The 26754-nt window shown below is 35.1% G+C and overlaps 2 protein-coding genes, 1 long non-coding RNA gene and 1 pseudogene across 3 annotated transcripts; 2 read left to right on the forward strand and 2 right to left on the reverse strand.

Moving 5' to 3' along the window:
• The first annotated feature begins 1129 nt into the window (after positions 1 to 1129).
• On the forward strand, positions 1130 to 7878 carry LOC110632767 (uncharacterized). The gene is made up of 6 exons (XM_021781090.2): positions 1130 to 2532; positions 4217 to 4296; positions 4411 to 4533; positions 5211 to 6008; positions 6737 to 6956; positions 7065 to 7878. The coding sequence occupies exons 1-6, from the start codon at positions 2238 to 2240 to the stop codon at positions 7478 to 7480; spliced, it is 1932 nt and encodes a 643-aa protein (XP_021636782.2). The 5' UTR covers positions 1130 to 2237; the 3' UTR covers positions 7481 to 7878.
• A 111-nt stretch (positions 7879 to 7989) lies between these two features.
• LOC131179200 (uncharacterized) lies at positions 7990 to 8847 on the reverse strand. Its single transcript, XR_009148184.1, has 2 exons — positions 8497 to 8847; positions 7990 to 8403 (listed from the first exon to the last, which is right to left on the reverse strand). It is a non-coding gene; the product is annotated as an uncharacterized LOC131179200 (long non-coding RNA).
• A 5376-nt stretch (positions 8848 to 14223) lies between these two features.
• Positions 14224 to 18461, reverse strand: LOC110632795 (pectinesterase QRT1). Its single transcript, XM_058146207.1, has 4 exons — positions 17898 to 18461; positions 17306 to 17501; positions 17036 to 17216; positions 14224 to 14234 (listed from the first exon to the last, which is right to left on the reverse strand). Exons 1-4 carry the CDS (start codon positions 18191 to 18193, stop codon positions 14224 to 14226), a joined length of 684 nt encoding a protein of 227 aa, XP_058002190.1. The 5' UTR covers positions 18194 to 18461.
• Positions 18462 to 20268: 1807 nt separating this feature from the next.
• On the forward strand, positions 20269 to 26447 carry LOC110632799 (30S ribosomal protein S10, chloroplastic-like; annotated as a pseudogene).
• Positions 26448 to 26754: the final 307 nt, after the last annotated feature.

The following is a 26754-nucleotide window of genomic DNA, read 5'->3' on the forward strand; positions in this document are numbered from 1 at the left end:
GAAGACTTGACTTCTTGACTTTTTTTTTTTTCTTTTTTTTAGCGTCGAAGACTTGACTTGATTGTACAAGCTCGGTCTTTTTTTTTTAAAAAAAAAAAATAAAGAATTCCATAATTATACAGAAATTCTCCATTTTTTTTATTTTATTTTTTAACCAATATGTTTTAATAACATGATTTTTCTAATTGATATTCAAACTTCATAATAGCATCTTGTGATAAAATAGATTTGTATATCTACTTCATATATTATTTACAAAATGACTTAATTAAGTATACTATTTATTTGATTAAGTTTTATTTTTATATTTTAAAATTATAATCTTAACTTTATTTATATTTTCTCTTTTATATTGTCATGTGATATAAGTTATAAATTATTTAATAATTAATTTATTAATACTATAATAAATAGTCATTATTATAAAATAATTTATAATATATTAATATATGTTAATTACATATATTTTTATTTATATTATAGATAAATTAATTATTTTCATGATGAAATCTTTATTAAAAAATTTAAGAGATAAAAATAATAAAAATAAAATTTAAAATAATTAATAAAAAATTTAAAATTATTTTTATATATTAAAATTAAAATAAAATATATAAATTAAAATTATTAATAATTATATGCATTAACTTTTATATATATATATATATATATATATATATATATATACTTATTAAGCTTTATTATTTTGAGTTACTTCTCTTACATAATTATTATTAATTTTTATTTTTTAAAAATTATTTTTTAAAATTAAATTATTTTTATTTCAAACTTAAAAATTAATAAAAAATAATTGAATTAAATTCTACTAAAATTTCAACAACCGAATCAAATTAATTAAAATAATAAAATTTTAGTTTAAACTGAATTTTTGAATGAACATGAAAGCCCAAGGTTACAAAGGGATATATAGTCCAAAAGGAGGTGGCTTGGGACAAAAAATCATAGGAGAGATCCCACTGGTCAGTTTTCAGTTTGAACTCATTTTATTGGGTTGGGCAATGAGTTTTTGGACATCAAAGTTCAAACCCTAACCAAAAACTGGACTGAGTTGAGCAAAGCCCAACAAATTTTTTGTTTGGTTTGCAGGAAAAGCCTCTCTATGCAATCATCATTCATTTTACCAAACTGTTTACATTTTTTTTTTTTCATCTTCCATTTGTCCACCCTCGCTCCCTCACCCTCTTATTTATCTCTCTTAATATTCATCATCTGCATGCCTAACCTCTTCAGCTCTCCAAACACTCTTGAAAATGGCTTCTTTCTCCACCACTCTTTTTTCTCCTCTCACCTCTTCACTTTTCCTTCACTCTCTCTTCTTTTCATCTACCTTTCAACGCCCACCAAAAATGCTGTACGACCTCATTTCTTCACCAATTTCTTGAACCCTTCACAACCACCGTCACAGGGTCGTGTTCCTTCTCAAGAAAGACTCTCGGAATTCTTTTTTGTACTCAGTATTTTGTTTAACTGCGTAAACTGAGATGCCCATTTTGTTTTTCTGATGATTCTGTTTGTTGATTCGGTCAAAGCCATATCTTGGTGCTGCTTGGTGCTTTCGAGTTTGGATTTCAGTTTTCTTGACTTGGTTACTGATCTGCTCTCAGATCTTCAAAGCTTAGATTGCTTTCTCTTCTGGTCAGTCTTCTCCAGCACCTACTTATTTGGTAGAGTTCTTTGAGCTTGAGTTCAAACTTCGGTGTGGGTTCTAGGGTTTATCGAATTTCATAACTGTAAGCCAATCTTTGCTTTTTCTTTGATTAGATTTGCAACTCTCTAGACCCTTTTTGAATTATTGCTAGGGAAGTGATTTTGAAGACAACCGAGTCAGTTGATTGGCTTCCTCAATCTGTCTCACTTGTTAGTTATATGGAGCATTTCTAGCTACCTGATTAGAGTTTCTGATGTAATTTTGTTGTTTAAGCGACATTGTAATAATGGCATCCGGTCAAATTTGTGACCATTCACTTTTTGTTGCTTTAGCTGTTTCGCTTTTGGGCAGATGAGTCATGGGTGTGCTAGGATTAGCCTCTTTAGGACAACAATTTATTGCAAAATTGTAGCTTAGTTTGAAAATTGTGCGATTCTAACTGTTTAGGCATCCATTGAGTGGGATTTTAACCCTTTGCCATTACCATTGAGCATATTTGGCTATGTAATTAGGATTATTAGCTGGTTTCTGGTGTTTTATAAGCTTCCTCTTGGTGCTTTCTGTCAACATGACTGGAATTGGTCACTGTTTCGTGGAATGGAAAGAACAATTTGTTTCACAGGAGCGGGGGAACCGTGTGGTTCACTATTTCCTGAAGGACTCTGCTGGGGAATCTATTCTTGCTGTTGTGGGCACTGAGAGGAGTGTTAGGCACATGTTCTATGTTGTAGCTGAGGAGTTTGTACAGGCCTATGGTGCGGACAATTCAATTCATGCTGGTTTCAAATGGAGGTCAAGAAGGGAGGTTGTGGATTGGCTTACCTCTATGTTGTCCAAGCAGCATCTGCAGGGTGACCGTTCCAGTATGTTTTCTCCTCTTTTTGCTTTTTCTGGTTCCTATGTGGTTATGCTTTATCATGGAAATTTAATATGACACATCTCAGTTGTTGGTTTGAAATATGTATAGCATGATAATTTGTGAATTGATATCTGATGGAAAGTTTAAGTCTTCTAATGTTCTCTGCCATTAATTGAGCTCAAGACCATAAATTGTCATCTCAGTGCGTCCTTTGTATTCAGGATGTAATCACCTAATTCATTGTTTAATGTCATGCGATATGCATTTACAATCTCATACTTCCTCCATTATGCTCAAAAAGTTATGTTCCTTATGGAGTTTCTTACAAAGTTATTAACTTTCTTTCTTTCGTTTTTCTAAAAATAGATTGAATTGTTTATTAAAGGGAACATTTATTTTCAAAATTTTGCACTTTTGAACTCTCTTTTCCAGGATAGAGTTTGTGTACTGCATATGGCTGTCTCATTCAATCTACTATCTTCAGACACGCGCAGTTATTCAAACAAAAAGTTTTTAGCTAGCCTACATCATAGGCCTTTCCAATGCAATCTTCAGACAAATGCCACTAAATCCGGTCATTATACCTCTCCATATGTGTTTCTTGAAAAATTAATTATTGCTAGACATTGTCTGTTATATTATATTTATAGCTATGTTTTGAGTATTAATCATGTGCACCTACTCACAAATAGGGGTGAACACGAACCTGCATAAACCAATGGGCCCTATGAAACCGTGTCAATTCAAACCGAGAGTAGTGGGTTGCTATTTATATGATTCTGCTGTGGTTTTAGAAAGCTCAAACCGATAATCCTTTCGGTTTGGTTTGGGTTATGTTGAACAATAAGTCATGGAAACTGACCCGACCCGAACATCTAATTATTTAATCAAAGCTTACCATATTGTGGTTATATATAAAGCTCTTGACCTAAAAAACCCACTGTAATTACTTCAATTTGCAGTTGCAGCCGCTAGCATCCTCTTCTTTCCTCAAATCTATCTTGCATCCTTCCCCTCATCTTTCATCTAAATCCTCTAATTCTCTCATAAATATCTTGATGGCACATGAAAGTGGTTTTCTCCATTTTGATGTAAGAAATGGTTGCAATTTAGAGATCTTGCAGTTGCAGACATTACAAGGTATATGAGATTGCTAAATTTAGTTTTCATGTGGCTTTCTCCATTTCTCCTCCATATGCTTTTGTTAATGATATCATAAAAATCCTAGAAATTCATGAGAAATTTATTATGATATCATAAAATTGCTTTTGCATACTGCAAATTATTTGTTCTATCTTTCTTTTTATGATACTGTTTTCTGAGACAGCTACTACAAGGAAACACTGCTCTCTCTATTTTCTGTTAAGCAGATGGCTTGGCCTAATCTATGACTTCTAGCCACTCTGCTAAATATGCCTTTTCTTTGTTTGCTGTGTTCTATTTGTTATTGGATTCATGCATGTTGGGGATGAAACTGAAACTGAAATTCAAGCCCAAAACTGGCATACCTAAAAAATATCAGTTTTTCTGCTTTTATGAATGGTTGCCGTTTGAAATTTCTAATAACCGATGAGGTCGGTTCGGTGTGGCATTCACAAAGCTAAGAATAGATTGTTACTTAATTATTTCTGAGTTTGATTACTTTATGCTTTCTCAGCAACCATTAATTAGAATATCTATTGATGCAGAATCACCAAAACATGATTCAGTGCAAACTTCAGAATCTCCTCAATATCCCATGAATGGATTTGGTGCTCAACAGACACAGGTACCGGATGTGGGATGTTGTGCTGGGGTTTTCTTCTTCTCTTTCCCTTTTTTTTTTTTTTGGATATCCTCTTAAAATTAATGCTCTGATGTACAACTAGCACATGCATTACAGGGTCGGCTTTCTAGGAACTTGACTGGACATAATTCGGACATCGTGTGGTCAGGCGTTGCATGGACATGTGGAAAACAGCTCAAACACTACCCCGCTTTCTGTAGAAATGGGATTAGAATAGCGGTAAGCAACTTTTGTTGTTAAATCAAAAAAAGGAAAGCAGGATGTTAGGTATTAACTCTGAGTGTGTGAGAAGAAATGCATTACTGTCCTTGATCAAACTTCCTCACCTTTGTATAGAATTCTAATATTTAGTTTTTCATCAGTTAATTTGTGGAATGATGGAAGTATAAATATCTGAAATTAATTTATTGCTATTCCTTTAAAACCTAGCCAGAAGAAAGGGCCTCAACAAGCAAAACTCAAACATGTGAAATTGAAAAAATGTAAACATTTTTATTATTAAATGTTTGAAAAACAGGAAAATGAACTTGCTTTTAGGCTATAATTATGGGCTGGTTATATCAATTTGTGTGTGATTCACTCGAATAAGTGCTAGGAAAAATTGATCGAGTTGAAGTCAGGAGATGTATCGTTAACTATCAGGTTGCAATACGCAATTTGACTTCTATGTTCTTGGCATGAAGTAGGCCATATTCAATTTAATAAAATGTGCGGCAGAATGGTAGTAGGATTTAATTCAAATATTTTGAATGTGTTTCTCATCTAGCTTGAGGCATGATGGTTTATATCTCATTTGTCATGTGAGAATGATGACATGCAATTGTTATCCTGTTACTATTTCAATTCACTAGCCTTGTAATCCTAAGACTTTTTTTTCCCCCTTATTTGCATTCCAGATCCAATCCTTTGTTTTTGTCATGGCTAAAGGAGAGAATCATTACCTTGCTTATTTGGAAGATATGTATGAAGACAAGAGGGGACAAAAGAAAGTCAAAGTGAGGTGGTTTCATCATAACCAGGAAGTCAAGGGTGTGGTTCCTCTAAGAAATGCTCACCCAAAAGAAGTTTTCATCACACCTTATTCACAGGTCATTAGTGCCGAATGTGTTGATGGTCCTGCTACTGTCTTGACATGTGAGCATTATGAGGAATGCTTGGCTGCTTTTCCTAATGCTTTATCAACCAGAATACATTTGTGCTTTAGGCAGTTCAGAAGCAATAAAGTAAAGCCTTTTGATTTGAGTAAATTGCGTGGGTACTTTGATCAACCAATTCTCTCTTGTTTGAATTCCAAACCATTTACTGGGGCTGACTCTATGGGCTTAGACTATGGCCTAGCTGGTGAAGAAGATGAAGGATTGAGTCCAGATGAGAATGTGAAATTGGGAGCCAAGAGAACTAGAAGTGGTAGGAGTGAAACATTTGTGACTGATCATTCAGGAATTGGAATTTCTGGAAGCCAGATGATGACTTTGGAGCCATCGTATTTCAACCCAAGATATGGTATGCCACATGTTGAGTCTCAGCATCGATGTAGCCCACTATTTGACTTTGATGAAAAGATTGAAGTGCTGTGCCAAGATAGTGGTATACGAGGCTGCTGGTTTAAGTGTACCATCTTGCAGGTGTCTCGAAAACAGATAAAAGTTCAATATGATGATTTGCAGGATGCAGATGAGTATGGCAATCTTGAGGTATGCTTTGACATTACGAAGCACTCTGCATAATATTTTCTCACCCAACTTGTTATCTGTGTATACCGGATAAGACTAATAATGATAAAATTGCTTTGGAAGTATTCATTATGAAACATTGATGATTTTCCTACCTGGTATAACATTTTCATAAGTGGAAATTGGGGTCAATGTGGAATTTTAGAGTTTTTTTTACTAAATTTACTCCACTGAAAATATCAAACAAAACAAAGATTTTTATTTTTATTTTTTTTAATTTCTAAACCTTTAAATGGTATATAATTTTTGTAGCCTTTTGTTTTATGATATTATTTAGTTATTCCTAGCTCATTAAATTTGTTCAAAATTTTGATTGTGATTAAAAAGCTTAAAAAGTGTGTATGTGATTTTTTTTACTGGTGATTTGTAAGTAATTATTTTGTTTATATTTATAGATTATAATTGTAAATTAATTCATTGAATAAGTGACCCAACTGAAAATATTTGTGGCTACAGCACTGGTATTTGGTTTTTACCATTGTTACAGCTTTGTTTATTCTTCTTGCTCTTCCTGCATGAAAGTTCCATTCATCAGCAATGAATTGCAAGCTGGTAGATTTGGCTCTAACTAGCCTAAGTGCCTGTAACATTATATTACATGTTATCAACTTATTTGACTAATTTTCTTTTGAGGTTGAATGTTGAAACTCCTCTATGAAAGGAAGTTTGACTTGTCATCTTATTTGTAGGAATGGATCCCGGCTTTCAAATTGGCTGTGCTTGATAAGCTTGGCATGAGGTGCCCAGGCCGTCCAACAATTCGACCAGCCCCTCCTGTAAATGAACAAACAGGCGTGGCTTTTGAGGTTGGCTCTGCAGTTGATGCGTGGTGGAGTGATGGCTGGTGGGAGGGGGTGGTAACCGGAATCAACAGTAGCAGTGATGATATTCTGCATGTTTACTTTCCTGGTATGCTTATTTTAATAAAGTGCTATTTTGCACTAATTTTTTTCCCTTCTTTATGCTCTTCTTTCTGTTCTCTTCCCTTATTTGCACCATCAATTGCTGTGGCATTAGGTGAAAGATTTTTCTTGAGCATACACAAAAGGGATCTAAGATCTTCCAGAGATTGGGTGGGAAATCAATGGATTGATATTCAGGCAAAACCTGATATACTTTCAGTCATATCTGCAACAATTAACCCAGATGCCAAAATGTCCATGTCTTCAACGATTGCCAAGGACATGAACCCCAGTGGTTTTTCTTTGTCCTGTACTGAAGTTCCTACAAGTGCTGAAGTTGATAACGCTGAAGAGAAAAAACCTGATGTTGTCATCCTGGAGGATATGGACTCTGATGATAAGGCTGATGAGGATGGTGGTAATGATATTAATGTTGGTCATGATAAAGTAGATGAAGTTCAAGGCAATGATGACGATGATGTTGATGATGATGTGAAAGACAATAACGAAAAAATAGAGAGAGGTCTTTGAGTCTTCTGAGAAGGAATGCAAGGCTGTGGAATTCATGGAAGTGACGGCATAAGATGCTTGAAGCGGACTTGTATTGCATCATCTCATGATTCCCATGGTGCTACTAATGTGGGTAGGTTTCAGTTGGTGGTCAGGATGCCTTTGTAAATATTAACATGACAATCGGCAATCTCCAACTCAGTTTGGCGTTCATAATCACAGATGTACAGGAATTATATTTGATATTTAAGGTTCTCTTGTAACTGGTTATATAAGAATTGGGATTGGCATTTGAATTCCTTTGGTTAGAAGCCCCTAATTGAGTCAGATTTCCCAAAGTGATTCCTCAATGTGCTTCCAGCCTGTATGTTGTACCTTGATGATATTGAAATTGCTTATATATTCTGTTCCCACCTGAATTGCTGGATTTTTACTGTTAAGAGGTTTGAATTCATGGTCTGGGTTATAAATCTGTTATTTTGTGACATTTGAAGTAGAAATGATTTTGCTTTCTGCATTAGTATTCTCACTTGTGACCATGCCTCCTTTTTTTCGTTTTTTTTTTATTCGTCGTCAATGAATTGACGACTTTAATAGGTACATGCTGCTATAATCTGGACCAAAGCAGAAAGGGGAAACGATAAATGGAAAATTCACTGTGATGCTGTGTGCATGTTTTGGTCCTATAACATAGCGAATCCCCTGTGTGGCCACTTGCATTAAGGGAGTAGCTTAAAAAATGGAATTGGAAAAGAATAACTAATTAACAAGCTTAACAAGAAAAGATAAAGGAAAATTAGAGTTTAAGCCACTGGTCTCCGTTTATGAATTGCATGCCTAGGAAAGGCTTTACTTCCTCGTAAGTAAAGGTCTTTAACCATGGCACTCGACCTCTAATATCTGCTCCTCTTCCACTACACTCGTATTCCCCGAAAACCACAGTCCTGCAAACGTGAAAATGTTGTAATTTCTCTGTTAAAAAAAGCTTTCATCAACTCCGAATAATAGATTGTTTTTGAGGATATAAAGACTTGTACTTTTGCCTGTATGGGTTGTTCCAGTCACTCCACCCTGCAGGAATTATGATATGATCAAAGTTACAGAAAGAATATATTGCCCTTGAATAATTCCCCCAAGCTCTTCCTAGAAGGACTTTCCCAGTTCCATTAATCACGCATCCTACGAAAGAGAATCCCGTATCGTCATATGGTGAATCCCTGCGGTGAGCTGCAATTGCCCCTGTTTTCTTAGCTGTTGATTGAAGGATACAATCCTGTTCCAAACACCAGCCTCAGCATCTACAATATTAAAGAATTGTCTAAAATCTAAGGAAAAAAAAAAAGATAATAGAACTCTAAAACCTGAAATAGTGATTTTCCTCTACCAAATATGTAACACCCCTGATTTTTTATATATTATTATTGGGCTTCGTGTAGGTATCCTCAATTCGCGGGGATCTGTGAATTTCGGCGAACAGGAAAAGTCTCCGAATTGGATCGAGGTTTTGGCTACCCCACCATCGTCAGGCATCCCGAGCGCGTTCCCGAAGTCGGAATCGGCAAAGGTAAACCCGAACCTTGCTTTTCGTAATTTTCTAGTGCTTAAATAGGATTAAAAATTCATAAAATATTCGTGGTAGCTTAGAAAATTACGATTCTTTTTGCAATAGCTTAGTAATATTGCTAAGGACCGCGGGGCAAAGTTTTATAATTTTTAGAGCTTATTTGGGCAGTTTTTGCAAAAATGATCAATAATAAGGACTAAATTGAAATTTTGCGTATTGTGATGGATGATTGATTTGATGGGCCCAGGAGGGGCTGTGTGATATGATTGAACTGTTGATGTATGGATTGTGAGTATAGAAGTGCGTTTTTAGCCCTTTTGCAGGTTGGGTAGGTCCTAGGTATAGGGGAGACTCTGCCGGATTTTCGGCACGACTTAGGACGTAATTGGTCTTTTTCTTTATTTGTATTGAGTCAGATTGTATTAAATAAATGTAATATGATTGTCAGGTGAGCCGACCTTTCTTCCTCCGCCCCACGGTAATTTGTCGTCAAGTCTGTGAGTAAAATATTAATTTTAATTATAATTTCGATATTATTATATGTTCGATGCCCATGCATCACTTATATGCATATATTTATGTAGTTAAACTCTAGGCACGATTTATGTTGCATTCATAATCGTTGATGTACCATGGATGTTGTTGTGGTAATTTGGAGCGTGCGTTGGCGTGCGTGTGATGTGGTGTGGACTATGGAAAGGACGGGGTAGTCACGGCTTGAGTAATTCGCTGGGACCCTCAATTTGGTTATTAAGTGGAAGTCCGAGCTTGAGTAATTGGTTGGATTTAAGAGAGTGTATAGGGGATCGGCTCCCATATGTTATGATTGATACTACAGGTGTGTGAGTGCTCCAAATTACCTTTTGATGTTATGATGTGAAAATGTTGTGTATGTTGCATTTCACTCGTTGCATTAGTTTGAGATAGTTATAGAGATTATAGTTAAGATTGATATTTTACTCTCGAGTCGAACGCTCACTCTGTTCAAAATTTTACAGCCACAGGAGGATATTTTGTTCAGGTTAACTCGCTTTTTACCTCGCAGTTGTTTATCAATATTGTGTAATTTTAATTACTCCTATAATGTCCGAATGTGTTAGCAGTCATTATGAGAACGTGGTCTGTAATCTTATATTGATGTTGGACCAGTAAACATAATAGTTTAATTCTGTTTGATGGATTGGATGAGGGAGCTCCCATTTATTATTATGTTGATGAGTATGTGGAGGGTGGTGAGCTCCCCAATGGATTGTTTATTGTGTTTACAGTCGGGTGAGTCGAAAACTCCCGTTGGAAAGTCCATTTTATGGGGACGTTTGTTTTCTTGATATTGGGCCCAAATGGGCCTTAGAGTTGGGTTAATGAATAGTTAAGGCTTACTACGGGCCTCGGGGCTTTAGAGTCCTAGTTTGGTCCGCCTATAGGTTGGGTCGTGACAAATGTGGTATCGAGCTTAGGCTCCAGTTCTTAGGGAATGTTTGTCTAAAATGTTGGGAAGAGTCTACTAGGAGTCACATGCGGAGTATAGGATTCATTTCGTCTTTTCTGTAATTCTTTGTTTCTAGATTCTACGTTATACCTGGAAATATAAGATTACCTCGGTTAGTGTCTTGATTTTCGTGGAGTACAGAAATGTGAAATAGAGTTAGTAGACATGTGAGATCTATCATGAGGATACGTACTCCAAGAAATGTTATATTTTTGTCGGTATGGGTTTAAATGGTGTGCCCATTAAGACACGAGTACATAAAAGTGAGTCTTAAAAATACAGTTGCCTAGATAAGGATGAGGATACCACTTGGCGGTCATCGGTAGATGACCAATAAGTTTGTGATAATAGAAGATTCGAGAGATAAGAAATTAGGAGACCTAGACGTATCGTAGTAACTATACAATGTTCTCGATGTCCGCTCTGCGACATGAGATTATTGTGTAGAGCTGCGTGCATCCGTGGTGCTCCATAATGAGGGTGTTTGAGATGGCTTTTATGCCGAGTTCTATATTTGCAGAGGAGTTGGGAACTCGGTTAAGAGTCTAGAGTTAGAATATTGAAAGGTCACGGTTGGGTGATAACTAGAGTCATGACTCATGAGCTAGAGTTACATCAAGAGTTGCCATCACTGCAGGTTTGGACTAGTTGCAAAGTAAAGGTGACACTTATAGAGTGAGAATAGTATACCTTGTGTGTATCAAGATGGAATAAAGTACAACTCTACTACCTAGAGAAGGTCGAAACTATGAATTGATGATTTATAGAGCTATGATATGATAAAAGAGTCATTAACTTGACATGGTTCGGCAAGGTGGTAGATGTAGTACCTTTGTTGCGCAAGTTAGGATATAGTCCTATCTTTGAATGGATCAAGGTTATTGCGATAATGATGACTTATGGAATAGTGTCCCGGATGGTAGAGTGTGGTAGAGAGTAGTTGGCTCGGGTATCACGGAGAGGATACAAGTTCCATTATAGGAATCATATATAATCAGATCACGATGGATGTAAATCCTTTGAATTGGATGACGGGTTTGGGTGAAATCTTAAGTTTTGGAATTGAGTAAACATGGAAAATAATAATAATAATAATAGTGTTAAGAATAATAAATTAGCGAAGATAAATCACAGAAGGCCAATGGATAAAGAAAGTGCAGAATGAAAGTTTGGGCAATTGATTGCAGATGCAATATAATCTAAATGCTAGTGGAAGTACTAGCTAGAGTGGTCAAAGGACCAAATCTGAGTAGCACAGACATATGATAACGCGATAGAGACTCGAAAGATATAGTTAGCAATATTATGTTAGGAAGAAGAATGGAACCAGGATAGAATAGTCAAGTTCTATTTTGGGTAAGACAAAGGAAATAAATGAAAGGACAACCTAAAGAGCGCATAATAAAAGGAACAAAGTTAAGATATAGGATAGGCTAAGTGTTATTCTTGGCAAGGAGAATGACAAGGATGGAAAACCCAAAATGGGACCACATTAGTGAGAAAAGTGATGGAGGTATGGAATACAATAATAATGAGTAAATGTTAGAAGGTGTGCGATGGTATTGCGGACTACCTAAATAGGTAGAGAAAGAGAAGTTAGTAAGCAGTAAGTTGAATAAAAGTCAGTCTAAGGGATCAAATAGGTATGATGAGAGGAAAAGAATGATAGATAATGACACATAGGTTTTAGGTTAGACTTTTGAGATAGTGAGAAGGTAGTTAGAGGTTCGTTATGAATGTCCAAACATTTTTAGTGTGATCGAATCACTTTGTAGTGAAGCAATAACGACAGGACAATAGTAGGGTAGAGCGAAAAGTGACAAGTCCGGATGGTTATAAATCGTAGAAAGTTCAAGGATCAAATTAATGACCCTAGATAAGGGTGGAATTTGTGTTTGAATAATTTATTAGTGAGAGATATCTTTCAGAATCAACAAAAGTTAATGGCACAATAAAAACGATGATAGATATGAATCATAGGTCGAGTATAAGTAAAGTTAATAAATTATAAAATATTATGTCAAGAAGGAAAATGGTACGGTAAAGGGTTCATGCAGATGATACCTTATAGGTAGAGCATAATTGTGCTAGGAGATGATGAAATTTGGAGAGAAAGACCAAGAAACTTAGGTGAAACGTTATAATATGACAATCGGGTGTAGTTGAATATAAGAGGATATTTTCTTTCTTTTCAAGTTTAGCTTGTGCTTTTGGTTCTAGAAGGTTATATAAGGAACAAAAACTGAGTCAAGGAGACCTAGTTATTGAGAGTTTAGTAGGCACAAATTCATACATAATTTCCTGATATGAGAATGACAGTAAGTGCATACCTAGTATTAAGTATGAAAGGACAGAGTAATGACAGAGTTAAATTGAGTTAGCTACTAAGGCTTGCATTTAAACTATGAGTGGAGGAAGTACTTTTTATGGTTGAGATTCAATATATTAATTTGTTTCTGATGGGTAATTTGATGTTGAAGTTTAGAAAGATATGTGCATTATATATTATTTTATTATGTATTATGATGACGTGATGTATCTTTTTTGGTATTTAGGCATGACACATATTTACTACATAGTGTTAGTTCGGATGGAACTTATAGTTTATGGGGCTCATATTCATCCAGATAAGCAATTTCCTACTAAGGTGATAGGGAATGATAATGTTACGATAGTTAAGTTGGAAAAAAAAAGGGATACAAAAAAAAAAATTTCTATGGGTAATTATAAGTGTTACATAAGGTGAAGAATGTCTGGTAGGAGTAAATCATAGGGTTAGAATTCTTGAAGTAATGAAACTAGTATTCAAGATAAGACTAAGAAATAAAAGAAAGTTAAAGTTGATGATGGGATAGACATCTTTGAAGGAAAAGGTGTAAGGATGAGATAGGACTAAAATTAAGGAATAAGGAGTTGAAATGATACCAACAATACCAAAAATAGGAAAAGGGAAGTGGATAAGATGCAAAGGACGGAAGAGAGCTCGATAGAGTCGGTTATAATGATGAGGATAAGGAGTGTCTAACCATTGCCCCGTGTTAACACTACCTATGAGCGGTGAAGGATACAGTGTACTGTGACGCCTCCAGAGTTGGCCTAGGGTGTGTTTTGATGCGGAATGGAAAAGTAGTGGCTTATGCTTCAAGGCAGCTGAAGAGGCATGAGCAGAACTATTCCACCCATGATTTGGAAATGGCGGCTGTATTCTTTGCACTAAAAATGGAGACACTACTGTATGGTGAAGTGTGCGAGATATACACCGACCATAAGAGTTTGAAGTACATCTTCCAACAGAGGGATTTAAACTTGAGACAGAGGAGATGGATGAAGCTTCTGGAAGACTATGATTGCCCCATCCAGTACCACCCTGGGAAGGCCAATGTTGTAGCAGATGCTTTAAGCGTAAAAATCTTACGCGGTTTGGCGCACATTTAGAGAAGAGTTGATTCAGGAGGTACATGAGTTGATGGATCAAGGTTTAATCCTAGATCTTTCAGATGATGGGGTATTGTTGGCTCACTTTTGGTGAGGCCGGACTTGAGGGACAGAGTTAGAGTTTCCAGAGACCAACAATTGATGAAGATCATAGAAAGAGTATAGCAAGGTGAAGGTGGTGAGTTTGGGTTTGCCAATGATGGCGCCTAGTGCAAGGTTCTAGGATATGTGTGCCCGATGTGGACAACCTCAGAATGAAATCATGCGAGAGGCACACTATAATCCACCTGTGTTTCACCAAGATGTACCATGATGTGAAAGATAGCTATTGGTGGAATGGCATGAAGAGAGACATAGCCGACTTTGTGTCCAAGTGCTTGACTTGTCAGAAGGTGAAGTTTGAACACGAGACCGTCAAGGAAGTCGCAAGAGCTCCCTATCCCGGAATGGAAGTGGGAAATGAGTACTATGGATTTTGTGGTTGCCTCGTACCACGCGAGGATATGATTCGATATGGGTAATTGTAGACCGCTTGACCAAATCAGCTCACTTCTTACTGTAAAGACTACATACATGCGGCTCTACATTCGAGAAATAGTCGATTGCATGGAGTTAAGCTTCCATAATATCGAGGGTCCCAGTTCACTTCGGTTTTGGAGAAAGTTGCAGAGGCACTTGGCACACAGTTGAACTTCGGCTTTCCACCCTCGAAGGACGATCCAAACATCAAAGACATGCTTCGCATGAGTGTTTTGGATTTTGGAGGTCAATGGGATGAGCGGCTAGCTTTAGTGGAGTTTGCCTACAACAACGATTATCACTCATAGGGTTGGCACCCTATGAGGCACTATATGGAAGAAAGTGTAGGTCTCCTGTTGGACAGAAATGGGGAAGCAAGGGTGCATGATGTAGACCTAGTGCGGTACACTTGAGGTAGTTCCTTTAATCGAGCAGAAAAGTTATGCGGACCCAGACGGAGGATGTGGAGTTTGCGATGGCGACTATGTATTCTGAAGGTATCTCCAATGAAGGGAGTCATGAGATTCGGAAAGAAGGGCAAGTTGGCACCTCGATATCGGACATTTTGAGGTTACGGATAGAGTTGGAGCGATTTGCCTACGGTTGGAGCTACCACCCAACCTCTCTCACGTTCATCCGTGTTTCACATCTCCATGCTAAATACATTCCGATCCTTCTCATGGGATGTGATAGAGCTAAAAGAAAATTTGACATTTGAGGAGCACTGTAGCCATAGTGGACTACCAAGTGAGGCAGTGAGATCAAAGCAGATCCCTATGGTTAAGGTTTTGTGGAGGAGTCGATCGGTGGAAGAGTGCACTGAAGTCGAGCGGGACATGCGTAGCAAGTACCCTTATTTGTTCAATGTATAATCATGTGCTTTATTACGCCTTGTGTAAAATTCGAGGACGAATTTTCGTAAGGGGAAGAATGTAACACCCGATTTTTATATATTATTATTGGGCTTCGTGTAGGTATCCTCAATTCGCGGAAATTCGGCGGTTGTCCGGATGCGTGAATTTCCGGCGACCCTCTAGGAAAAGTCTCCGAATTGGATCGAGGTTTTGGCTACCCCACCATCGTCGGGCATCAGCGTTCGAAGTCGGAATCGGCAAAGGTAAACCGAACCTTGCTTTTTAATTTTCTAGTGCTTAAATAGGATTAAAAATTCATAAAATATTCGTGGTAGCTTAGAAAATTACGATTCTTTTGCAATAGCTTAGTAATATTGCTAAGGACCGCGAGGCAAAGTTTTATAATTTTTAGAGCTTATTTGGGCGCTTTTGCAAAAATGATCAATAATAAGGACTAAATTGAAATTTTGCGTATTGTGATGGATGATTGATTTGATGGGCGGGAGGCTGTGTGATATGATTGAACTGTTGATGTATGGATTGTGAGTATAGAAGTGCGTTTTTAGCCCTTTGCGGGTTGGGTAGGTCCTAGGTATAGGGAGACTGGATTTTACGACTTAGGGCGTAATTGGTCTTTTCTTTATTTGTATTGAGTCGATTGTATTAAATAAATGTAATATGATTGTCGCCTTCTTCCTCCGCCCGCCACGGTAATTTGTCGTCAAGTCTGTGAGTAAAATATTAATTTTAATTATAATTTCGATATTATTATATGTTCAGCATGCCCATGCATCACTTATATGCATATATTTATGTAGTTAAACTCTAGGCACGATTTATGTTGCATTCATAACTGTTGATGTACCATGGATGTTGTTGTGGTAATTTGGAGCAGTGTGCGTGCGTTGGCGTGCGTGTGATGTGGTGTGGACTATGGAAAGGACGGGGTAGTCACGGCTTGAGTAATTCGCTGGGACCCTCAATTTGGTTATTAAGTGGAAGTCCGAGCTTGAGTAATTCGCTGGCACCAGGTTGGATTTAAGAGAGCTGTATAGGGGATCAGCTCCCATATGTTATGATTGATACTACAGGGTGTGTGAGTGCTCCAAATTACCTTTTGATGTTATGATGTGAAAATGTTGTGTATGTTGCATTTCACTCTACAGGTTGCATTAGTTTGAGATAGTTATAGAGATTATAGTTAAGATTGATATTTTACTCTAACGCTCCTCTGTTCAAAATTTTTACAGCCACGGGAGGATATTTTGTTCAGGTTAACGCCTTTTTACCTCGCAGTTGTTTATCAATATTGTGTAATTTTAATTACTCCTAGAATTTCCGCATGTGTTAGATAATTATTTGAAATTGGTCGTAATATTATATTCATGTTGGACCTGTAAACTTAATATTTTAAGTCTGTTTGATGGATTGGATGAGGGAGCTGAGCTCCCATTTATTATTATGTTGATGAGTATGTGGAGGGTGAGCTGAGCTCCCCAATGGATTGTTTATTGTGTTTACAGGTCGGGTGAGTCGAAAACTCCCCGTTGGAAAGTCCATTTTATGGCCGGACTCTGTCCGTTTGTTTTCTTGATATTGGGCCCAAATGGGCCTTAGAGTTGGGTTAATGAATAGTTAAGGCTTACTACGGGCCTCGGGGGCTTTAGGCTGGCCCAGGTCCTAGTGCCGGTCCGGCCCATAGGTTGGGTCGTGACAAAATATGAAGTCTACACTTCCTTGAATGTGACATTGGTAAAAGTAGTGCGATCCAGTTTCATCCAAGAGGGTGTCCTGCGTCCCCAACATCCTGACCTTGTAGAAGAAGGCCTTTTCACCGGAAACCCTCAAAGCTACTGCTTGCATTCCATATCCTCCAGGCACAGCTACTACTGTATTCTGCCATTACCACCCACCATCAACATAGTACTTCAAATACAAATGCAGCAGGTTGCAAACCAATGCCAAACAACTACGATCTTTATTACCTCAAAAGTGATTCCAGTAGCGCAGAAGTAGTCGGATTCTATGGTGACTGATGCTGATCTATAGGTTCCCAGTTCAACCCCATTGCTGTCTGTATCAGAAGCTTTACTGTTCCAAGTAATTATAGTATCATAGATTTGGCCTTCCTGGCCAATCAATGAGATATATGGCTTGGTCCTTGGTACAAGTACCTTTTCTCTGCATCAAATTTCAATGGATTGTGAAATGCGCATGAACTGTTGATTTAGAATTTTTCATATTGTATCAAGATTTTTCGCAGTTTGAATGTTTTTCAGTTTGATTTGCAGGAAAAGAGTCAATAACCATATTTAACAGGAGGTCCATGTAACTACCTCAAATTAACCACGTAACTAAAATCAAGTGGCCACTTAATTACCCCATAAAATTAGCAAAACTGTAAAAGAGTGCACAATTTGAAAATCTAATTTTACCGGTTCAACTAGAGGGAGTGAGAAGAATTAATCTTATTTTTATGATCAAATAGGACTCTAAACCTTCTAACTTGGAGATTTGGAAAACGTATTTTTACACTAATTCAAAAACATGATACCATTTTGACATTTATATACAAACCTGTAAATTCCTGGAAGAACGTAAATTTTTACTCTTCCTATGTTGTTTTCTGGTACCATGTCTATTGCACCTTGAACTGTTAACGAATCTCCTCCACCATTCTTGTCAACTACAATTACTCGGCTTCGATTGTAATTATCTCTAGAACTCAACCTTGCTCTACCCTCATCTACCTTCATGTCATCCCAAGTAATAAAAGCCTTCATATACACTTCACTTTGCGATAAACCCAGTTGAAAACAACCCAGAAAAGACATGAAAACCACAACAAGAACACCAAGAACAGACATTTCCATAGTTATTCCTGTCCTGTACGATAACAAGCATCTGGGTATCCCTTTATTTTGGCGTCAAAGCAGTTCTAGGCGAACCTAAAACAGAAAAGAGTTGGATAATAAGCAGAGAAACCAGGAACACACTAGGTATTGTAAACGTAAAAATGTTGTTATCTAGAGAGTTAAAAGTTCTTGAAGTTGAAAGGGTGTGAAGACAGGAGGGAGTAATAAATAAGGGAGCGTAGGTAGTGTTTCTGTTGTAGTCCTTAAGGAACTGAAATAATGACAGTACCAAGCAGTAGCAAGGAGCATGGTGGTGATAAAATAAATGCAAGAAGAGAAGGAACAAGCTAGGACAAGAACAAAGATTAGGATTGTGTTTTCTTTGTTTAAAGAAATGGGAAAGGAAATGGAAGGTCAGTCATGAAAGTTATGCTAAGTTCAGAAGTAAAGACTGGGTTTTTAATGGAGTTTTTTTTTTAAGCAAATATTCAAAAGGTGTTTGTTGATGGGTAGTTAAGAGAAGCAAGTAACAAAATAGCGGTTGTGGTTTTCTTCAGCTGAAACTGAAAAGGTGGAGGAATGGCTCTTTGATTTTAATTTGAAAATATAGAGCCAGTGGAGATCTTGTCACGAGGGTTGAAAGAATCAGTCATGGCTATTGCCCTAATGGAGCATGTAACTCGACCTTAAACATCAGTCATGGGTAACTGCTGCTTTAGGAGAAGATGAAAACCATTTTCTTGTGATATTAAATTTTCTTTTTTCAGTGGTAAAATTTAATCAGCACTCTATCAGATTGAAAATTAAATTTTATAAATTAAATTTTATTAAATATCTCTTTTAGTGAGTATATATGTAAACTTCATTATAATTCTTCCATGAGATTAGTGACATACCTGATCTTGGACAGGGAAAGTTTCCCCTTAAACATTTTCCTCATAAAAGGAAAACTTTATAACTAAACATGACTGAATTTGATATCTCATTTTATTAATAATTTTTAATTTTATATATATACCAAATATGAGAATGAATGTATTATTCACTAAATTAACATTGACTTCACCAATAAAATTTTCATTGTTGTAAACAATCCATAACTTCAAGTAGAAACATGTATATAAATGACGTATCTTCCAATTCAATACTAAGAAGTAAGGAAACATTACAAACCAAAATCTATAATTATCCTCAGTTAATGGATTTATAATTTTTTTAAAAAAATATATTTTTAATTACTTTTTAAGTATATATATATATATATGAATATCACCTCCCTAAAATGAAGGAAACCCTTTTTTTTTTTTTTTTTTCTAAGAGAGCACTACATATAATAATTCTCCAATCTTTAAATGTTTGTGTCATAAATATGAGAATAGAGGTGTAATTTTTCCTTTTATAACTCAGCCAGCATAATTAAGGAGTGTTTGGGTTAGAGGTTTGAGGTAGATGACACAGGTTTTATACTCATCCACTAATCTAAATTCATTTGATAAAAATACTAAATAAATGGCTAATACATTGCTTAAATTGCTGCATTTTAAAAAAAATTATGAAATTAGAATTATTCTTAATTAGTTATTGTTTCAAATTAAAAAGACTATTATACACTTCTTTATATATATATTACACTTATACCCATATTTTATTATATTATTTAAAATTTATTTATCTATTTCAATAATAAAATAAATATGATATAATAAATAAAATATTATATATTTATTTAAATAATAAAATAAAAAATATGATGTAATAAATCAATAATTATATATTATTTTAATTATAAAATAATATAATATATATAATTAGTAATCATTTTATACTAGATAAAATTTATAAAAAAAATTAATATAAATCAAATACTATTTATTATTAATTAATAATTATTAATTATTAGTTATGCACTGCATCTAATGATTAAATTAAATAGTTTTTTTTTTTTAAATAAGACTAAATTAAATAGGCTTGTGGCAAAGTAAAGTTAATCCAAAACAAGGAACCCACAAGGCCTAACCCATGTAATCAAAATCCACACCAGATTGGGCCTCAAAACCAAGCAGACCAGTGAACTAATTTAATAAATTTTCTTTTTTTGGAAATGACAAAATAATTGGATAATTTCACAAAGAGTTAACAGGTTTTCCGTACTCCCACAGCTTGAAGAGGCTAGCAGGAGAAAAAGAAAAGAAAATTCGAGAATGGCAATATCTTCACTGGCTCCGACGCTATTCCCTTCTCTTGCTACTTCGCCTTCTTTCTCCTCTAAACCAACTATACTGACCAAGCTATTTTCTTCTTCGTCGTTGCCTTTACTCTCCAATTCTGTTAATGGTGCCTTTGGCTCCCTAAAGCTCTCGTCTTCAACAAGCAGGGTTTTTGCTGCTCCTGAGACTTTGGATTCTGAAGATACTCTAGACCCACCTCCAGAAACCCTTGATGAATCTGACTCTGATACTTTTCAGGTCTGTTTCGATTTTATTTTTCACCTGTTCATGTTTGGTTGCTGAGAAAATGGGAGGGAAATATCAGATAATAAAGCTAAATTTTTGCTTTCTGTTGCAATTATTGATGAATTATTAAGTTTTGAGGTTTTTCTTTTTAATTACTGGCGTATGCATATTCTTTTTGCTTTAAATTTTCCGGTCTTTTTCTCTCGCACTAACTTTGCCAATTCGGTAGTTGGAGTCCCACATTTCTTGAAAGTGAATATATAACAAGGGAACCAAGCCAAATTGGCATTTGGTGAAGACGACCCGGAACTCGAACAACTAAACCATACATGCCGCCAGTCTTCAGGGGTCAAAGCAAATTTCACATCGGTTGTCTACAAATTGTGAAAAATAAAAAAAATAAAAGACTATAAAGGAAAAAAAAAAATTGGGGATAAGAAAAGCACTTAGCTTGGTGAGGTTTAGTTTTATTTTTTCCCCCTATTCTTCCCTTCATTTCCTTTCTTTTTAAATATTCTTGCTCAAATTGCCTATTGTTTCTCATTGTTGATTACCTTTTTCTCCCTCTCATGTCAATGCACTGGTTGGCTGCTGAGGAATTATGGGGAAAGAACAGAAAATAATCACTGTACTTTTTATTTTATTATTGACTTTGTGTGTGCTGCAGATTGGAGATTCTGAGACACCAACTTCTCCATCACTCAGCATTTGAGCAGATGCAGATAAGGTATCTTTCTCCTGACATATTGTAGGGAATAAAAAAAAATAAAAACATCATGAAATAACTTGGGATCACAGAAGAATAATACTATCATGCTAACGGACCTAGCATATATGCCTTATTCTCTGTGCGAACATGTAGTGTAGTTGAAGGAATCAAGGTAGCAAAACAAATAAGATGTTGAGCTTAATTTTTAAGTTTGTTCCTCACTTTGTCGAGAATGAATCAAGGGTAACTTTGGTAGCTTCTCCATAATATCATCAGTGGCTCTTTTTGCACATTGTAAAATTCCCCCCTCACCTATGTCGTGCTAAGGAATAGAAGATATCTTCTTTTGTAAGCCTTTGTCTAACTGCCAGTGATGCTGGAATTTTCTGTTAAGGTGGTGTCAATCATTTAGCAAGTTTTTTTTTTTTTTAATGCATTAGGCACATTATATTGAATAATGAATTGCATGAAGCTGCATGAACTGATTTATTTTCTGCATCTAAATGTGATTGCATATTTGATTAAGTTGTTTGGTAATTAAAAAAAAATTGATGTAATGAAATGTCAATTATATAATGTAATTAATTATGCTTAAAGTAACGTAATGATCATTATATACAAAATTGAATATAATAATGATTACTTGTATTAGTTTTTTCCATTTATTGTTAATACTACCACTATTACCACTATCCTGTCACTATTGCTACTACCACTACTATCCACTTTATCCTCACTACCACCGCCACCATCCCCCTTATCACTACAATTACCAACATCACCATCCTGTTACTATTATCGCTATCACTACCACTTGACCACTATTATCACCATTTGGCCACTGCCACCTCTACTTTTACCTAGCCACTACCACCATCACTATCTTATCTTTCCACTGCCACTACCACCTAACCACTACTGGCCACTACCACCTAGACTATCAATTATTGCAACCAATGTCACTTATTATTAACATTATAAATAAATTAAATATTAAAATCAAAATTATCATTACATTACACTATTTATATTTTTATTTTGCAATCAAGCATAAGAATATAATGAAATTACATTCCATTATAATGCAACTTTGATTGTATTACATAATTGATTACATTGCATTACATTACACTCTACCAAATGTAACCTTAAGTCATAATTCTACATAGATTTCCATTTTTGTTTCACTTCTCAAGTTCTGATTGTCAAGTCTCCAATTGATCATTATTATCTGCAGTCATTATTTGTTAAGTAATCAAAGGATCAGCTGCTCTGTTTAGGCAAAAATACTACTTTGTTCTTTTATTTTGAAATGATGTGGGAAAATTGATTTTCATGTAGGCATCAAACACCTTTTCCCTTGGCAAGAGCATTGGCTTGAAGAAATTAAAGCTTTTTAATTGCTGAATGCAGGCTAGCATTTTAAATATTAATTGTTTCTTCATTAGTTAATTCCACTATGTTGTTGAATGTTGATAAAAAAGACTACACTAGCATTTTAATGTTAATGGTTTCTTCATTATCTAAATCCACAATGTTGTTTATGCAATATAGTTTCTGGTGGCAAAATTAGCAACCTGGATGACTTAAAATCAGCTTCAGATCACAATGCTACTACCATGATATTTAACAACACTGACGTTATTCTCAATTATCATAATATCTTCTTTCATGTTGAACTATCTCTTTGTTTTTTTTTTATTCATGTGTTTCAAAAGAATGTTTATTCTCTTTTGATGTTGTTTCTGTTCTTAGATGGCCCCAAAGCAGAAAATTAGGATTAAGTTAAGGTCTTACTGGGTGCCCTTGATTAAGGACTCCTGCAAGCAGATAATGGATGCTGCTAGGACTACCAATGCAAAGACCATGGGTCCTGTACCATTACTGACAAAGAAACGAATCTATTGTGTTCTAAAATCCCCCCATGTGCATAAGGATGCTAGATTCCATTTTGAGATCAGAACTCACCAACGTCTAATAGATATTCTCTACCCAACAGCTCAGACAATTGATTCATTGATGCAACTTGACCTTCCTGCTGGAGTTGATGTGGAGGTCAAACTCTGAAGTAGCAAGCACAAAGGTAAATTTCTTGAAGTTTTCAACTCGAGTAACTTTATGTATGCCTTGTTTTTCTTTCCTTTGAAATTTGGCCAAATTGCTTAGAAATCCATGACCGTTGACCCTTGTTGAAATTTTAAGCAAACAGATTAAGTCATGAACTTTCGTTAGTTATACAATTATGTGTTAGTAGTATGCCCTAGAGCATATCATTTAGTATGTATCTTGTACATGTTTTATTAATAAAAAGGTATTTTCACTTTTCCGTTTACATAACATATTTATGTGTAATAAAAAAGGTCCATTGATATTTTGTTAGAAATTCTATTCTTAAGTTGTTAAGAATATGAGTGACAATATTTCTAGCACAAAGTATCATAAATTGGTTCACAATCGAGGATACTTCACACAGGACATGACTTATCCAGAAAGATTGTATTCATGTTTGTTCCCAATGTGTTTATATGAGATATAAATAAGATAGAATGGTGAGTCTCATGTCATATAACAAACATGATAGGCACTTATGCATGATAAGTAGGCCGAACCAGTGACATTTATAACAAGCACATGGAGTTTACTCTTGTCAATACATTGTCATAAATCATATCAGTGCATATAATCTTTAGACCTGAGATAGCACAGTTAACTTGTATATAGGTGGTTTGAGTTTGATACTGCTTTCATACTTGTACTGTGTATGGGTATATGGGCATATGTTGGCTCCTACTAGTTATATATAGAGGTAAGTGTTGATCAAGGAGGAATCTGTTACCCTAAGTAAATAGGGATAAAATCCTATGTTCATTTAATTATTTTTGATGTTTCAAGTTCCTAGCCAGGACAGATAGATTTAATCGGAAAAGAGTTTCTGACGAGAAAATCTTTTTAATCAAGAACTGAAATTAAGAGGGAACATAATATTCATAGCAAATGGAGTTTGACATAAATCATAACTCCAGCTCGAATTGGGATTTTGTAACAGAGAGATTCTAATGCATGATAACATATGATTATAGGTTCATTAAAGGTAAACCTTATTACTGATTGGGTGGCCATGACATGCTATGCTAGGTGTTAACCATGGTCTATGAGGTGCATAAAATGATTTAGAGAAATCATTTATGGTAAGAAATAGTTCTGATGATATTAAGAGTTGATATCATATCTCATTGCCAATTAGTGATGAGTCTAGTAAGTCACACACAAGTAATCACCAAGTTAATTGTGATTTAATTAATTAGTTAAAGAGTTTAATTGATTAATTAAATATGTTTGGTTTGCAATTAGATTGCAAACTCCCTAGCATGATTTGAAACCAAATCTAGGTTATTGAATGTATAATATAAGTTAAATTTATATCTGAAGTGTTTAAATATGAATTTAATTATGAGAAATTAATTAATAGAGATTAATTAATTAATTTATATTTGATATAAATTGATTAGAAGAAGAGAAATAATTATTTTAGGTTAAAAACTCAAAATTAAGACACAAGGGTATTTTGGTTATTTCATAGGGTGATGTGTCACCATGCACCATGAGATGGTGACACATGGCACTACACATAAGCTTGCCATTTGTCTTTTAATCATGTAAGATGATCAAAGTTAAGATTAAATCTAAGTTTGACACTTGGCACAATATGATTGGGTCAATTAAACTAAGAGCCAATCAGAAGATGACGTGTGGCAAGGGTTTTAAGTGATGACCTAGCTATATAAGGGAAAGGATGAAAAAACAAAATGCAATATGCTATTCTCTCATTTTGTGCCGCCATCTTTGAGCCTCTCATCCTCTCTTCTTCTTCATTTCTCATTAATTCAAAGAAAATTGTCAACATTCTCTTGAATTAAAATTGCTAAAAATCGTTTATAGTGTCCTATACACATTTATAACATCTCTAAAGGCAAAACCTTAATTTCTAATTGATTGGAAAGGCTGGAGAAGCTGTTCAAGGGGCTGCCATTGGTGATATTGGTGTGGACAAGCTAGAGGGACAACATCTGATGTCATAAGTGCATCCCAAAGATACCAAACACAACTACAGTGCATCAAAAGATTAGTGCACATGTTCTTGATTTAATTTAGGATTCTAATGAATTAATCTGTTAATTCTAAAATCTTAAATGGCAAATGTAGATCCAAAAACATATTAAAAGTCTTTTAATATGCTGTTTAACATTGAAATCTATTAGATAAATAATGAATCTTGCATGATGCATGAGACCCTAGAAGAAAATTTTTGAATTCAATGTTCTAAACTAATATTTTTTATGCTTCCGCTCCTTCAATTGGTATCAGAGCCACTATATTTGCCATTTAGATTGTTGATTATATGATTTAATTGTGTGATTTAATCAAAAGTTGATTGAATCATTGCTGGTTGGACCAACAATGTGGCGGCATGAAGATGAACACCATTGGTGCGCATGGTTTGGTGCATTCAATCATGGGCATGGCTTTTGGGCTTGAATGTGAGCTTGGTTTCAAGGCCCATAATTAGGCTCATGACTAATTAAAGTGTTTAATTAGGAGTTTTAATCACACAATTAAATTTTAATTCAAATCTGAATTTTTAAATTTGTTTGAATCATATTCAAATCTGGATTTTTAAGTTGAATATGAGATATTCAATTTAATTTAAGTTTGTATGTTTTATTTAATTGTTAAATAGTGATATGCATGATGGATGATTATGGATAATAAAAGACCAATGTGATTGGATTTATTTCTTTTATGTTTTTTTTGGGTTGTAAATTAATTAATTTATTTTAATTTATTTTGGTGGCATATATTATAAAGATTGTAATATTTTTTGGGTTGTAATTTCATTTATTTGGTTCTTATAAATTTGCTTTGGTATGCCAATGATTACTATGTAATTGGATTGCAAGAGGATCAAGTAGGTCAAGAGCATTGGTGGGATCAGTAGAAGGAATTCAAGATCAAGTGTTGATTATGTACTCTTTTAGCAACTCTTGTAATATGAATGAATGAAATGCACTTAGAAATGCCCTAATTTAATTCTTGGTGGCTTAGAATTGAATCTCTTAGAAAGTCCATGATCATACCATATTTATTGTTTATCCATGAATGCCTGAGATGTGTGGGATTGTATGCAAGTATATGATATATACATGCTAATTGGATAATGTGCAAAGTGAGACAAAAATAGTAATTAGGCCGACCACAAAATCTTTCGAACAAATGATTAAGTTAGAAATGGTATAATTAAAGGTAATTATATTATGTGCCCTCCATTAAGGCAATTATTTTAAGAAATTTTAGGTACTTGCATATGATACAATTAATTTAAGAGATTTTCTTAAGAATAATTGTTAAATATGAGATGT

The sequence above is a fragment of the Hevea brasiliensis genome, chromosome 4 (genome assembly GCF_030052815.1).
Source record: "Hevea brasiliensis isolate MT/VB/25A 57/8 chromosome 4, ASM3005281v1, whole genome shotgun sequence".
Taxonomy (NCBI): domain Eukaryota; kingdom Viridiplantae; phylum Streptophyta; class Magnoliopsida; order Malpighiales; family Euphorbiaceae; genus Hevea; species Hevea brasiliensis.